The sequence below is a fragment of the Chiloscyllium punctatum genome, chromosome 9 (assembly GCF_047496795.1).
Source record: "Chiloscyllium punctatum isolate Juve2018m chromosome 9, sChiPun1.3, whole genome shotgun sequence".
NCBI lineage: Eukaryota > Metazoa > Chordata > Chondrichthyes > Orectolobiformes > Hemiscylliidae > Chiloscyllium > Chiloscyllium punctatum.
Window position 1 is genome coordinate 65,886,593 of NC_092747.1, and position 14,661 is coordinate 65,901,253.

At 43.6% G+C, this 14,661-nt stretch overlaps 1 protein-coding gene across 3 annotated transcripts in view; it reads left to right on the top strand.

Moving 5' to 3' along the window:
* Window positions 1–14,661, top strand: part of ddias (DNA damage-induced apoptosis suppressor) — a 48,742-nt gene that overhangs the window by 10,874 nt on the left and 23,207 nt on the right. For all 3 annotated transcript variants that reach the window (XM_072577687.1, XM_072577686.1, XM_072577685.1), the window contains exon 2: window positions 4,090–4,210. In XM_072577687.1, the coding sequence (XP_072433788.1) occupies window positions 4,178–4,210 (33 nt within the window). In that variant the 5' untranslated portion in view covers window positions 4,090–4,177. The remainder of the gene's footprint in view (window positions 1–4,089; window positions 4,211–14,661) is intronic.

Consider the following 14,661-nt stretch of genomic DNA (forward strand, 5'->3'; position numbering starts at 1 on the left):
AGTCTGTCCTTACGATAGCACATATAGCCTTGAATATTCATTTCCCAGGCCCTGTCCACTTGAAGCCACCTCTCAGTTATTCCCACAACATTGTAACTGCCAATTTCCAAATGAGCCTCAAGCTCATCCACCTTCTTTCTAATGCTTCGTGCATTCGTATATAATATTTTTAATTTGTTACTCCCCTCACCCTTCCTATCAATCCCTACAGTCAGTGATTTATAATTAATGTTTGGGAGAATTAATTAATTGCAGCTTGGAGAACTTCAGCCAAAAGCAGCCCATGGAGAAGTGCAGAATCAACGATCGCAACTTCTGAGTTTCCAGTTCTGTCTGTGTACGTGTGCGCGCGTAGACAATAGGTTGACCTTACCGGCATGATCCTTTTTTGAATTTTCTGCTCCATTGATTCCGTTGTCTTTCTTGACTTCTCTTGTTCTAACTTTCTCTTTAACTTCCTTCTTAAACTGCCAGTTTGTCCCCTCCCCCCACTATTTAGTTTAAAAACAGTTGTGTTGCAGTGGCAAACCTACCTGCTAGAATGCTGGTTCCCTCACCTATTAAGGTACAACCCGTCCTTGTATAATTTATCCTTACCGCTAAACATACCCCAGTGATCCAATAATTTAAATCCTCGCTTCCTACACCAGTTCCCCAGCCACACATTCAAGTCCATTATCTCCCTGTTCCTGTCCTCTCCGAGGAACTGGAAGCAAACCGGAGATAACCACCCTGGATGTCCTGCTTTTCAGCCTTCTTCCGAGTTCTCCGAAGTCCTGCTGCAGAATGCCCCTCCTTTTCTTCCCAACGTCACTTGTGCCGGCATGCACTACCATGTCTGGCTCTTCACCTTCGCCCTTGAGGATTTCCTGCACTCTGTCTGCGATGTCCTTAATCCTGGCACCAGAAAACACACCATCCTCAAATCCCGCTTGTTGCAGAAATCCCTTTCAGTTCCTCTCACTATGGAGTTCCCTATTACCACGGCTCTGTGTGATGTCTGACTCCTTGGCTCTGCCTCCATTCTAATTTCTGATTTGCAGACCTGACTGCCTCTCGGACTGGCAGTGACGTCTGTCTCTACGGTTTCCAAGAGATTCAACCTGTTCCTGACAGGTACTTCCCTTAGGGTCTCTTGCACTTCCGCCAGTTCCTGCTGCTTTCTGCTGCAAAAAGGTCCCAGAAGATGCTGTCAGCAACTGAGTTGAATGTTAATTAATTCATTTATTTCATTACTGTTTGTGAGACTTTGTAGATTGAAAATTGGCAACAATATTTGCTTATAAGACAGTGTGACTGCACTTCTGAAATACGTAGAGTCATAGAGATGTACAGAAACAGACTCTTTGGTCCAAGTCATACATACCGACCAGATATCCCAACCCAATCTAGTCCTACCTGCCAGCACCCAGCCCATATCCCTCCAAACTCTTCCTATTCATATACCCATCCAGATGCCTTTTTAAATGTTGCAATTGTACCAGCCTCCTCCACTTCCTCTGGCAGCTCATTCCATACACGTACCACCCTCTGCGTGAAAAAGTTGCCTCTTAGTTCTGTTTTATATCTTTCCCCTCTCACCCTAAACCTATGCCCTTTAGTTCTGGACTTCCACACCCCAGGGAAAAGACTTTGTCTATTTATCCTATCCATGCCCTTCATGATATTATAAATCTTGATAAGGTCACCCCTCAGCCTCCGATGCTCCAGGGAAAACAGCCCTAGCGATTCAACCTTTCCCTATAGCTTAAATCCTCCAACCCTGGCAACCTCCTTGTAAATCTTTTCTGAGCCTTTTCAAGTTTCACAACATCCTTCCGATAGGAAGGAGACTAGAATTGCATGCAATATTCCAAAAGTGGCCTAACCAATGTCCTGTACTCAATACTCTGACCAATAAAGGAAAACATACCAAACGTCGTCTTCACTATCCTATCTACCTGCAACTCCACTTTCGAAGAGCTGTGAACCTGCATTCCGTGGGCTCTTTGTTCAGCAACACTCCCTCAGACCTTTACCATTAAATGTATGAGTCCTGCTAAGGTTTGCTTTCCCAAAATGCAGCACTTCACATTTATCTAAATTAAACTCCATCTGCCACTTCTCAGCCGATTGGCCCATCTGATCTGAGGTAACCTCCTTCACTATCCAATTTTGGTGTCATCTGCAAGCTTACGAACTGTACCTCTTATGCTCACATCCAAATCATTTATACAAATGACGAAAAGTAGTGGACCCAGCACCGATCCTTGTGGCACTCCACTGGTCACAGGCCTCCAGTCTGAAAAACAACCCTCCACCACCACCCTCTGTCTTCTACCTTTGAGTCAGCTCTGTATCCAAATGGCTGGTTCTCCCTGTATCGGTGGCACAGTGGTTAGCACTGCTGCCTCACAGCGCCAGAGACCCGGGTTCAATTCCCGCCTCAGGCGACTCTCTGTGTGGAGTTTGCACATTCTCCCCGTGTCTGCGTGGGTTTCCTCCGGGTGCTCCGGTTTCCTCCCACACTCCAAAGATGTGCAGGTCAGGTGAATTGGCCATGCTAAATTGCCCGTAGTGTTAGGTAAGGGGTAGATGTAGGGGTATGGGTGGGTTGCGCTTCGGCAGGGCGGTGTGGACTTGTTGGGCCGAAGGGCCTGTTTCCACACTGTAAGTAATCTAATCTAATCTAATCTAATCCATGAGATCTAACCTTGCTAACCAGGGGTCTCCCATGGAGAACCTTGTTGAACGCCTTTTCTTAAGTCGATATAGATCATGTCTACCGCTCTGCCCTCATCAATCCTCTTTGTTATTTCTTCAAAAAACTCAATCAAGTTTGTGAGACATGATTTCCCACTCACAAAGCCATGTTGACTATCCCTAATCAGTACTTGTCTTTCCAAATGCATGTACATCCTGTCCCTCAGGATTCCCTCCGACGTGCCCACCACCAACATCAGGCTCATTGATCTCTAATTCCCTGGCTTGTCCTTACCACCTTTCCTAAACAGTGGCACCACACTAGCCAACCTCCAGTCTTCCAGCAGCTCACCTGTGACTATTGATTCTTTGCAAATTGTGAAATGCTTTGTAGACAATAGGTGCAGGAGTAGGCCATTCTGCCCTTCAAGCCTGCACCACCATTTGATATGATCATGGCTGATCATCCTTAATCAGTATCCTGTTCCTGCCTTATCTCCATAACCCTTGATTCCACTATCTTTGAGAGCTCTATCCAACTCTTTCTTAAATGAATCCAGAGACTGGGCCTCCACTGCCCTCTGGGGAAGAGCATTCCACACAGCCACCACTCTCTGGGTGAAGAAGTTTCTCCTCATCTCTGTCCTAAATGGTCTACCCCGTATTTTTAAGCTGTATCCTCTGGTTTGGCACTCGCCCATCAGCGGAAACATGTTTCCTGCTGCCAGAGTGTCCAATCCTTTAATAATCTTATGTCTCAATCAGATCTCCTCTCAGTCCCCTATACTCAAGGGTATACAAGCCCAGTCGCTCCAGTCTTTCAGTGTAAGTTAGTCCCGCCATTCCAGGAATTGACCTCATGAACCTACGCTGCACTCCCTCAATAGCCAGAATGTCTTTCCTCAAATTTGGAGACCAGAACTGCACACAATACTCCAGGTGTGGTCTCACCAGGGCCCTGTACAGCTGCAGAAGAACCTCTTTGCTTTTGAGACATTACTTATAATTGAACTGCAGTTTTACTTGTACTTTGTTCCATTATGTCATAAATGCATTTCATAGGACTTATTTACAAAATTCATCGTTTAGGGAAAAAGGTTTAGTTTCAAATGGACTGCACGTCCAATGGTCTTTCTGTAGTTCATTCTGCAGCTTACATTCAATTTTACAGGAAAACAACATTGGCCTTTTGAGGTTTGTAATTGTGAAATCCATGACCAAGGCTTTGCAGCCTGAACAGTTTTGTTCTGAAGTCAAATCCAAATCAATATCAGTCTATCATCATTTGACCATGACAAACATTGTTATTGTTCCCTAGTGGAACATTTTAACTGAAGAATTTCAAAATATTAACTTAATAAAAAAGAAAGATTAACTATGTTTTTTGTGTTGTATGCTTTTTCATAGGGAACCACATGAATATGAAGAGATCATTCATTGTTGCTTCAATATTATGTCTTCGTGATACTTGTTTTCTGTATCCAGCTTGTTATGAATGTGGATCCCGGCTGCTTTTAAATCTTGGGAGGTATGAAGTTGAGATGACAGTATATATTCAGATCAGAGTAAATACTTGTCTATTCTTCTACGTATACCTCTGTTTAAAATAAATTATCTTTTCACTCTATAGATTTTATTGAAGCCTCGTAGCATTTAGAGGTTATGAGGATGTATTATGATCTGGTTAATTTGACTTGAAAACATTGACAGGATAACTGTGAGGATGTTTTTTCCTGTAAGAAATTTGTGATCTTGGTAATCAAATTGAGTTTGAGCAATTCCTATATGAGGCAGTCCTAGGATTAAACCCATGTTTATCAGTTATGAAAAAAGCAAGTTGACAATCAACTCATTGCATAATTATTCCTTTGTATACAGTATTGTGTGGTATCATGGCGAATCCATAATGACTTGCAAATTTATCTTCTGCCTCAAAAGCTGTCCCAAAAAGTCACTAGAATCAATGTAGAAAGTTAATCATATTGTATGAGTTCAAACCAACATCAATAACCAGCACACGCTATAGGTTGTCATATTGTGTTACTGATCAAATGCTATTTATCTTCCAGTTGAGACGTTATGCCAGTATAAATGCTGCAAATATCCAAAAGCATTATTCCAAAAAAGAACTAGTGTCAGAACCATCTATTCTGAAACAACGCCATTTAAAAACAATAACTTAATATAGTTAGATTAAACTTTATGGAAAGGAATAAATATAGAGCAGGAGTAAGTTCTAAATTGGGATAAAGCAAACTTTATAAAATTGAGAGAAGATCTGGCTCAAGTGGACTGTTACAGCAACTTGAAAGATAGTGGTAAATCAGTGGGAAACATTCAAAAGTATAAGATCCTACAGATAAAATGTTGACATGTCCCCTCAAATAAACCACGTGGTATACCAAATCTGGAGTCCCCTAACTAACCAGAAGCGTACCATGTAAGATAAAGGGAAAAAAAACTTCAAACAATCAAAACTCAGGAACTTATGGAAATATAGAAAATCCAGGGGTGAAGTGAAAAGGGAAATTAGGTAAGCACATGGAGGATATGAAAAAACATTAGTAAATTTCAGGAAAATCAAAGGATCTTTTGTCAGTATATTAAGCGTAAGAAGATGACCAAGCAAAGAGGTAAACTTTTTGGAGATATACATGGTGACTTATAGGCGGATGTGCAAAATGTAAATTGGATTCAAAATGAGTACTTTTTTCTCAGTCTTGACAAAGTACCAGGATGATGCAGACATTCCCAGTAAAGATGAGTGCAAAATATCAGATAAAATAAGCACAATTCGACAGGAAGTACTAGAAGGACTGACTTCCTTGAAAGTGGATACATCACAAGAGCAAGATGAAACATATCTTAGCCTGTTAAAGGAAGCCAAGGATGCTGTAAGAATTGACTGTTCAGATATTCTGCAGTTGGAAAGTGCTTTCCAATAGTGTTTCGCTGGAGTTTGCTTTTCTGTCCCTTTTAAGTCTTAAGTGGGTGTGGGGAAGGGGTATGATTGAAAAATATGCAGATTAGCCAGTTGTTCATAGTACAGTTAGATTGTTAATGACAGGATGATACCTTTTTAGTTTGGTTGAGTAGTTGGAAAAGAGACTAATGGAACACAATCTGGAGAAGTGTAACTTTATGCATTTGGGGTGAACAAGCAAAGAAAAGGAGTAAACAATAAATGGGGAGGGTACTGAGAAGGGAAAGAAATCACATCTTGCAGTGCATGTTCACAGGGTCCCTGAAGTTGGCAGGATAGATAATAGGCATGTAAGTTACTTTTCTTCATTGGATGAGATACTGAATATAAGAGCAAGCAACACTGGAACAATAAAGGACATCAGTTAGGCCACAGCTGGCATTTTATGTCAGCACATTGCAAGAAGGATATAATTGCCTCCAGAGATAGTCCAGAGGAGATTTACAAGAATGTTCCAAGACCTGGAAATTTATAATATACGTAAAGATTGGATAGTTCTTAGAACAGTGGAATCTAAGAGGTGACGTAAGAGAGATGTACAGAAGAATGAAGTGCTTGGATAGTGGACAAGGGCAACAGATACATAGGAACATCATCACTGCAAGTTTCACTCCAATCCAGTCACCATCTGACTTTGAAATAACAGTGTTGCCTGGCCAAAATCCTGGTATACCCTGCCTGACGGCACTATACAGCATGTGGACTGCAGCAGGTCAAGAAGGAAGCTCACCACTATCTTCTCAAGAGAAACTAGAAATGGTCAATAAATGCTGGCCCTGTCAGTGACACTCATCCTGTGAATGAATTGAAAGAAACCGGTTTCCCCTAGCACAAAGCTTAATTAGCAGGCTGTAACTTTTAATGCGATTAGTAGAAGAGCTAGTAGGGGTTTGAAGAAAAGGGAGCGGTTGTAATTTACTGTACAGTTTGTGGTCGACGCAGAGATCCTCAACTCATTTGAAAAGAATCTGGGTCTCCCCTGAAGCCCTGTAACTTGCAAGGCTACATATGTGCTGGTAAGTATTGGTAATGTGTTGCCATGGTCTTACCAGACCAGAGGGCTGCTCTCTCATTAGAGAGAAACGACTGGCGGTTATTTAACCTGAGGGCCACCATACCTCAAGTGAGGGAAGAGTTTAAGGAGGAGACCCCTTTGTAGTAACCTTGAGCAGTGTGGGAATTGAATCCATGCTTTGCAAACCACCTATCCTGTCAACTGAGCTAAACAGACCCATGTGCTGGTAATTGTGATTAGAATGGTGGCTAGTTTGTTCAGCTGGCACAGATATGTTGGTCTAAATATCCCCTTTCTATACTGTGATTTTTTTTCTATATATTTCTGCGTTCCAAAAGGCTACAATTGGAAGAAGACAAAATTTGCAGAGAGCTGAAGGAGGTTCCAAGATATGGAAGACCAAGGAAGGATTTGAACAAAGTTTCAAATGAGGTTCAGTTTAGAGTGTGAGGGAAAACATCTGACTGAGACCATTGGAATAGTTGAATTTGAAATCAGAAAAGGCATGGATAGATATTGCAGCTGCAGATGGTTTGAGGCTGGCACAAAGACAGGCAATACTATGGAAGTGATGGAGAAGATATAATGTTGAATGTCCAACTCAGGATAAGATAGCAGATTAACAAACTACCTACACGGTTTAGCTTTCAGTTAAATCTGACTTGCTTTTTGGGAGATCTTTTTGTGTTTATCCACATGGTTAGATGAGATACAGAAAATGGTTAGCACAATGGGATATCCAATGGATGTGATAAAGTGAAGTATTCACATGTTGTATCCTGTCAGTCTTTAACATTTTGCCTTGCATTATGTGGTTACAGTTAATTATATTTGTGCTTCCTTAATAAGTAATTAAGTTACTTTTCACAGACCTGTTTTCAATGTGCACATTTACTACAATATTGTTAATTGTCATAATGCCTCATCAACACCAAGTTCATCAATGTTTCACCTCTTTGATTCACTTGCTTAGCAAAATAGAGGTTTGTATATGACCACGATCTTTAATCAAACATAATGTGCACCTCCAAGATGTAAAACTTGTCAGAACTTAGCAAAATTGCTAAATCAAACATTGTATCCATAGGCTTCTCAACTACATCTCACTTAATAACATGACAAAATTGTAAATGAACAACAAGAGAATTATATCTGAATTAAGTACTCCGCCAGACATCTGTTTGAATTAATTGTTGCATCCGAGAAGCAGGAAAACCAACGGTTTGAGCATTTTATAAGGGCTCATTCCTGATGAAGGGCTTTTGCCTGAAATCTTGGTTTTCCTGCTCCTCGGAGGCTGCCTGACCTGCTGTGCTTTTCCAGCACCACTCTAATCTTGACTGATCTCCAGCATCTACAGTACCCACTTTTGCTGTTGAAGTAATTATTTTTCTACAATATTTCTAATCTATGGGTCTCAACCAATGGAGAGTACTTTTCTTTATTCAACCATTCCATATCCACCTCCATACTAGGCCACAGTACTGGCATCCAGTGAAGTCAATGGAGCTGTTCTAAAGAATGAGTATACCAAAAGCTTTAAATAAAATATAGGATGACTCATTAATGATAGCAGAGACATGACTGCTGCAAGTTATTTGATTAGATGTAGAATACCATATATAATAAGTATTCTCCAAGTATGGTTTTATATTCTCCTGTGCTTCCGCTGATTCATCTTTTGCTGTGTGTAGGACCTTGGAATTTCTGCAGTTTGAGCATTTTATCAAAAACAAACTTTTAGAGAAAATATTACTAGTAATTAGAATATGTTGCAGTGTATTTCAAATATTAACATAGTTTTGGATTGCTAAAAAGCTGAACAATTACTGTACGCACCATTATTCTACTCAGTCAACCATCAGGGAAGCGTGATTGGTAGTGCTGTGCATTAATTTGGCAACAGCCTGCTCATTGACACTTAGTTTGGGTTCCCCAAAGGGCTCGATTAGAGTGGTGCTAGAAAAGTACAGCAGGTCAGGCAGTATCCAAGGAGCAGAAAAATCGATGTTTCGGGCAAAAGCCCTTCAACAGAAATAGAGGCAGGGTGCCTGCAGGGTTTTTCCTCAAAGGTCTCTCAGCTCCTGACCTCCTTATTTGTTCCAAATCTGAACAAAAGAGCTGAACTGCAATGGTGAGGTGAGAGAGATTGCTGTTTCAATAAAGCTGCATTTGACCAAGTCTGGCATCAATGACCAGAGCAAACTAGAAAGCAATTTGATTCGAGGAGAGGGTATCCAATGGTGGAGTCATACATCAGAGAAGGGAAGGTCATTTTGGTTGTTAAAAGCCAGCTTGAGGACTTCATTGCAGAAGTTCCTCAGGGTAATGCCCTAAATCCAAAAAAGTCTTCAGCTGCTTCATTAGTAACCTTCCTCTTACATATGATCAAAACTGTTGTGTTCACTAACTATTAATCTTCAGTTCCATTCGCAACCCTTGAGATACTGAAACAGTTCATACCTGTATAGAACAAGACTTGAACATTCAACATGATCAGTAGCAAGTAACATTCATAGGAACAAAGGGAGGGAGACAAATCGGGAAGCTACAAGCAGTTAGAATATAAGAACATAGGAGTAGGAGAACACCATCTGGCCCTTCAATCCTACTGTGCCATTCAGTAAAATCATGGCTGATCTTTATCATGGCCTCAGCTCCACTTATCCATCCTCTCAGCATAACCTTTAATTCCTTTACTGTTCAAAAAGTTAGATTTAAAAACATTCAATGAGGAAGCCTCAACTACCTCGCTGGGCATGGAATTCCACAGGTTCATAACCCTCTTGGTGAAGAAGTTCTTTCTCCATTTGGTCCTAAATCTGCTCCCCCTAATTTTGGGACTATGCCATCTTGTCCTAGTTTTACCTACCAGAGGAAACATCCTCTCTACTTCTATCTTATCTATTCCCTTCATAATTTTATATGTTTCTATAAGATTCCCCCCTCATTCTTCTAAATTTCAATGAATGTAATCCCAGTCTATTCAGTCTCTCCTCATAAGCCCACCCCCTCAACTCCGGAATCAACTTAATGAATCTTTTTCTGCACCCCCTTTAGTGCCAATTTCCTTTCTCAAATAAGGGGACCAAAACTCTATGCAGTACTCAAGGTGTGGCCTCACCAGCACCCTATACAACTGCAACATAACCTCCCTGCTTTTAAATTCAATCCCTTTAGCAATGAAGGACAAAATTCCATTTACCTTTTTAATTACCTGTTGCACCTACAGTCCAACCTTCTGTGAAGAATACACAGGTCCCTCTGCACAGCAGCATGCTGCAATGTTTTACCATTTGAATAATAGTCCTTTTTATTGGTATTCCTACCAAAATGGATGATTTTACATTTGTTAGCATTGTGCTCCATCTGCCAGACCTTTGCCCACTCACTTAAATGTCCTTCTGCAAAGTTTCACAGTCCTCTGCATACTTTGCTCTACCACTCATTTTAGTGTCAGCTGCAAACTTTGACACACTACATGTGGTCCCCAACTTCAAATCATCAATGTAAGTTGTGAATAATTGCAATCCTAACATTGATCCCTGAGGCACATCACTAATCACTGATCGACAACCAGAAAAGCACTCATTGCTTCCTATTAGTTAACCAATCCTCTATCCATGCTAATACATTACCTGTAATGCCATGCATCTTCATCTTATGCAGCAGCCTTTTGTGCGGTACCTTGTTGAATACCTTTTAGAAATCTAGATACACCACATCTACTGGATCCCTGTTGTCTACCGTGTTCATAATGTCTTCATAGAATTGCAAAAGATTAGTTAAGCATGACCTGCCTTTCAAGAAGCCATGCTGCATGTGCCCAACAGGACAATTTCTATCTAGATGTGTTGCTATTTCTTCAAGCATTTTCCCCACTACAGAGGTTGAGCTAACTGGTCTATAATCCTCATCTTCTGTTTACCTCATTTTTTTTAAACAGTGGTGTCATTTGCTGTTTTCCAATCTGCTGGAGTCCAGTGAATTTTGGAAAATTACCACAAGTGCATTAGCTATTTCTATTACTATCTCTGGAATGCATTTCATCAGAGCCAGAAGACTTGTCTACCTTTTATCTCTATTAGTTACATCTTCAGGAAATGAGGCGTTGTGAATGGTGCTGTTCATTGTGTAATCATCAGTGAACATCCCCACTTCTAACTTTATGATGGAGTGTAATCAATGTTGAAATAGCTGAAAAGAATCATAGAATCCCAACAGAGTGGAAGCAGGCCATCTGCCCATCAAATCCACACTAACCCACCATCCTACCCAGACCCAGGCCCAGCCCCTGTGTGCCATCCCTGTAACCATGTCTAATCCACCTAACCAGCTCATCTCTGGACACTATAGGCAATTTAGCATGGCCAATCCACCTAACCTGCACATCTTTGGATTGAGAGAGGAAACTGGAGCACCCAGAGGAAACCCAAGCAGACATGGGGAGAATGGCTGTATGGTGTTTGCACAATTGCTCAAGGTGGAATCAAACCCAGGTCCCCTGGTACTATAAGGCAGCAGTGCTAACCAGTGAACCACCATGCCACCAGAAGGAGTCTCCCCCACTGCACACCTCCCCACCCCTGATTCTCATTGATTCCAGTTTTGGTAGGGCTCCTAATTCCACACTCAATCCAATGCGGCTTTGTTGTCACTCATCCACATTATACTCTATTGGCCATGCTCTTGCCCACTCATATTCAGCCTCAATATCCTGAAGCTGCTTTGTATCCAGAAGGAGGACACAGAAGGTGGTTTGGAACACCACCACCTCCAAGTTCCCCTCCTAGGTATGTACTATTCCTCCTCTGTCACCAGGACAAAATCCTGGAGCTCACTTCCTAGCAGCACTGTGTATGTAGCTACACTTCTTTGACTACAGCAGTTCAAGAAAATGGTTCACCACTTTCTTTGAAGACCAATAAATTGCAATATATATATTCCAAGAACAACTTTTTAAAAAAGAATATTTCAGTGTAACTTTCTGTAAAGTTCTCAGTTTGAATTTATATTTCCCATATCAAAGATGGGCTGAATTGTTTTCATTTTAATTCTTTGCCGAAGAAACTTCCAAGTGAATTGTCAACAAGCACTTTGACAATAGCTTGCTTTTGTTAATTTGTATTGTTAGCGCGGATGAAATGATCTCAGTCCGAGCCCAGAGTGCAGTTCGACAATCGGTAATTTTATTAAAGTCTTTAACGCCGGGGGAGACCAACCGAGGTCCGAATCTCGATCGCTCTAACGTTTCCCGCACGATGTTACAAGTTATATACTTCATGAGTCAGGATGTAGGAGATTGGGTATGAATGAGTGTGAATGGTGGTAATCATGGCTGGAGTATGTGTGAATGTCAAGCTTCCTGCCATCCTCAGAGAGTCAGCAGCATACACAAAAGGTGTGCTGTTTATCTTTACGTAAATGGGTCCGGGTGCTATCTGCTTGTCTCTCCGTGAGGGCTGGAGGCTAGCACCCCCCTTTGTTACTTCCAAAGTGTCTGTTAGGTTCATCCTGTTCGTTTGGTGTTTGCCTTTTGTGTAGGACTGTTTTGCATGATCAGGTTATGGGTGTGTGTCAGTTGGAACCTTGAAGAGATTATAAGGTGGGTTTCGATCTGTGAGTCATGACCATTGTCTGGAGTCATGACTAGTGTCTGGTCTGGTGTGTATTCGGACCTGTCTTTGGGCCCCCTTCTCCCGATCACGTGGTCGGCCTGGCAGCTGCTGTCTTAAAATGAATACTGTTTGCTTTAAAATGGATACTGCTGGTTTTCCCGATGTGGGCCTTGCTCCATGGTAAACACGGGGCGGTTTATACCCGCCTTCAGTCCCCCCTTTCGGCAAGGGGTTGGCTACGTCCACACCCCCGAAGCCGGCATCTTAAAAGCTGCTACCCCGCCCGGTACGTTCCGCCGGCCGTCATGCTGCAGTCATGGGGCCTCTGGATAGTCCCGGGAGATGGTTACATTAGTTCGAGCCCTGTGAGCTCGTGGTGTCTGATTACTCGCCAGGAGTCCATGGCGTGGAGCATGGCCTTTCTGGCCTTTCGTTTCTTATGTTGGCGGCATGAGTGACATGCCACCTGGAGCCAGGCCAGAGCTAGCAGTAACTGTACCCCCACGATGGCATGGGAGATGATTCTGACCCAGGGGTGTATGTTGACATTTAGGCCCTAGTTCCAAACCCTCTGGGCCCAGCCCTGGGTCTGCAGAGCTGTCTCTGCATCCCCCTCTCTAGGTCTTTGATATGGGCTTGTAATTGATGGTATAGTTTTACTGAGTGTCCCACCCGGGTCCTAAGTTCCCGCAAGACCTCGGCCAAATGTGTGATGGGGGCTTGTCCGGGCTCCTGGTACTCCCTAAGGGTGTTTCTGAATTTGTCGGCGGCCTGTATAGACTCGGGGTCCCGACGTCGGACCTCCAAGATATGGGCTTGTCCAATCGTCACTGGGCACCCAGGGGTGAAGCAGAACCCGTGCTGGGGAATCAGGCATTGCAGTCCGTTGAACCAGAAAGACGTTTCAAGGGTAGAGACACAATATTGTCCCCTGCCACCATACCCTGCCCTAGTGAAGTGGGGGCCCGTGGGTTCGATCTCAAGGGTGCAACCCTGTGTATGGTTGAACCCGCATTCCGCTGTTTCACTCTGCCGTAAGGGGTGGGGGCAGATTGTGATTGCCCCTCGCTGTTTGCAGCCTGCAAGCGGCACCCCGTACACAGCGCTGTCTCGGGAGATGGCTGTGTCGTGTGCCAAAATATATTTGAGGGAGGCGTTTTCCCGTATTACTCCAATGTTTTCGATGTGGAACAGGGGAAATGGCCCAGACCCTGGGGTGACCACTGGGATCAGGAGGACCATCCCGACTCCCGTTGCCTCACGACCACACAGTCAGGAATCACCGGGTACACCCGGGTCATTCCCTTCAGGGTCCGGCTATCAAGCGGCCCGGAGCGTCCTGCGACTGAGGCCAGTTTGGTGCTATCGATCCAGTCGGGCACCTCCCTCCTTTGTATCTGATCCAGATTGTGTCGGATCTGGGCTACCATCCACAGGCCATACGCATGGCACAGCTACCCCTCCTGAATGTGAGCCGTGTTCTCCCTTTCCCGATCAATAAGGTGGTTGATGGTGTGGGCATGTGTCTCCAGGACTGCAATGCCGTCGAGCTGAATGTGTGCTCCCTCTTCCCCCAGAAATGCCTGTTCTGCCTGGTGTGTGAGGGATCTCGCTAACACGTCTCTCATCACCCCTTTTTAGCTGTTTGACTTTCTCGTTAAGTTATCTAGGGAGTTTACCACAGATGTTCCTGTGTTGAGTCCTGTGAGGGCGTCACTGTGTCGTTGTGTGTTGTGTATGTCGGTTCGATAGTGGGTTGCCCCCATGGCATCTATAGCCCTCTCTATCACCTCTGTTCCCATCATGGTGTATAGGCTGCGTACCTGTGCTGTGCAATATTCCGGTACCCGGATGCCCGATATATTGACCAGCATGGGCACGACCTCGTGTCGGACGTTATCATAAAGGACTTCCCCCTCCTCACATAATACCAGTCCCCCCACGGGCCCCAGCCTCATAGAGGGGCACGGTAGTATCTCGGGAGTCATGGTTGTTGGTGGTGTGGTTGGGGGGGGGGGCGAGAAACACAAATATAGAGAAATCACAGCGGCATTGGTCGGTTCATAGTAACTGCAAACGGGCAGGTCCCATATTGCGAACACGTCGAAGGCCGAGGCGAGGTCGTCTGGCATAATGCACATCGTTCCGAACATGCACCCCCCCAGGTCCATAGCCTATGCACGTCGTAGGCAGGTTGGTCGTGGGTCACACTCCGACGTGCAGAGTAGGCAGATTGTCTGTATGTCCGGGAGGACATCCAGCCAGGCGTTGAAAAATGTTTGGACCTCATCAGGCTTATCCCTCGCAGGGATGCAGATGGCACTGGATGAGTTGAAGGCAACGCCGTGGCGGTAGAAGTTGTC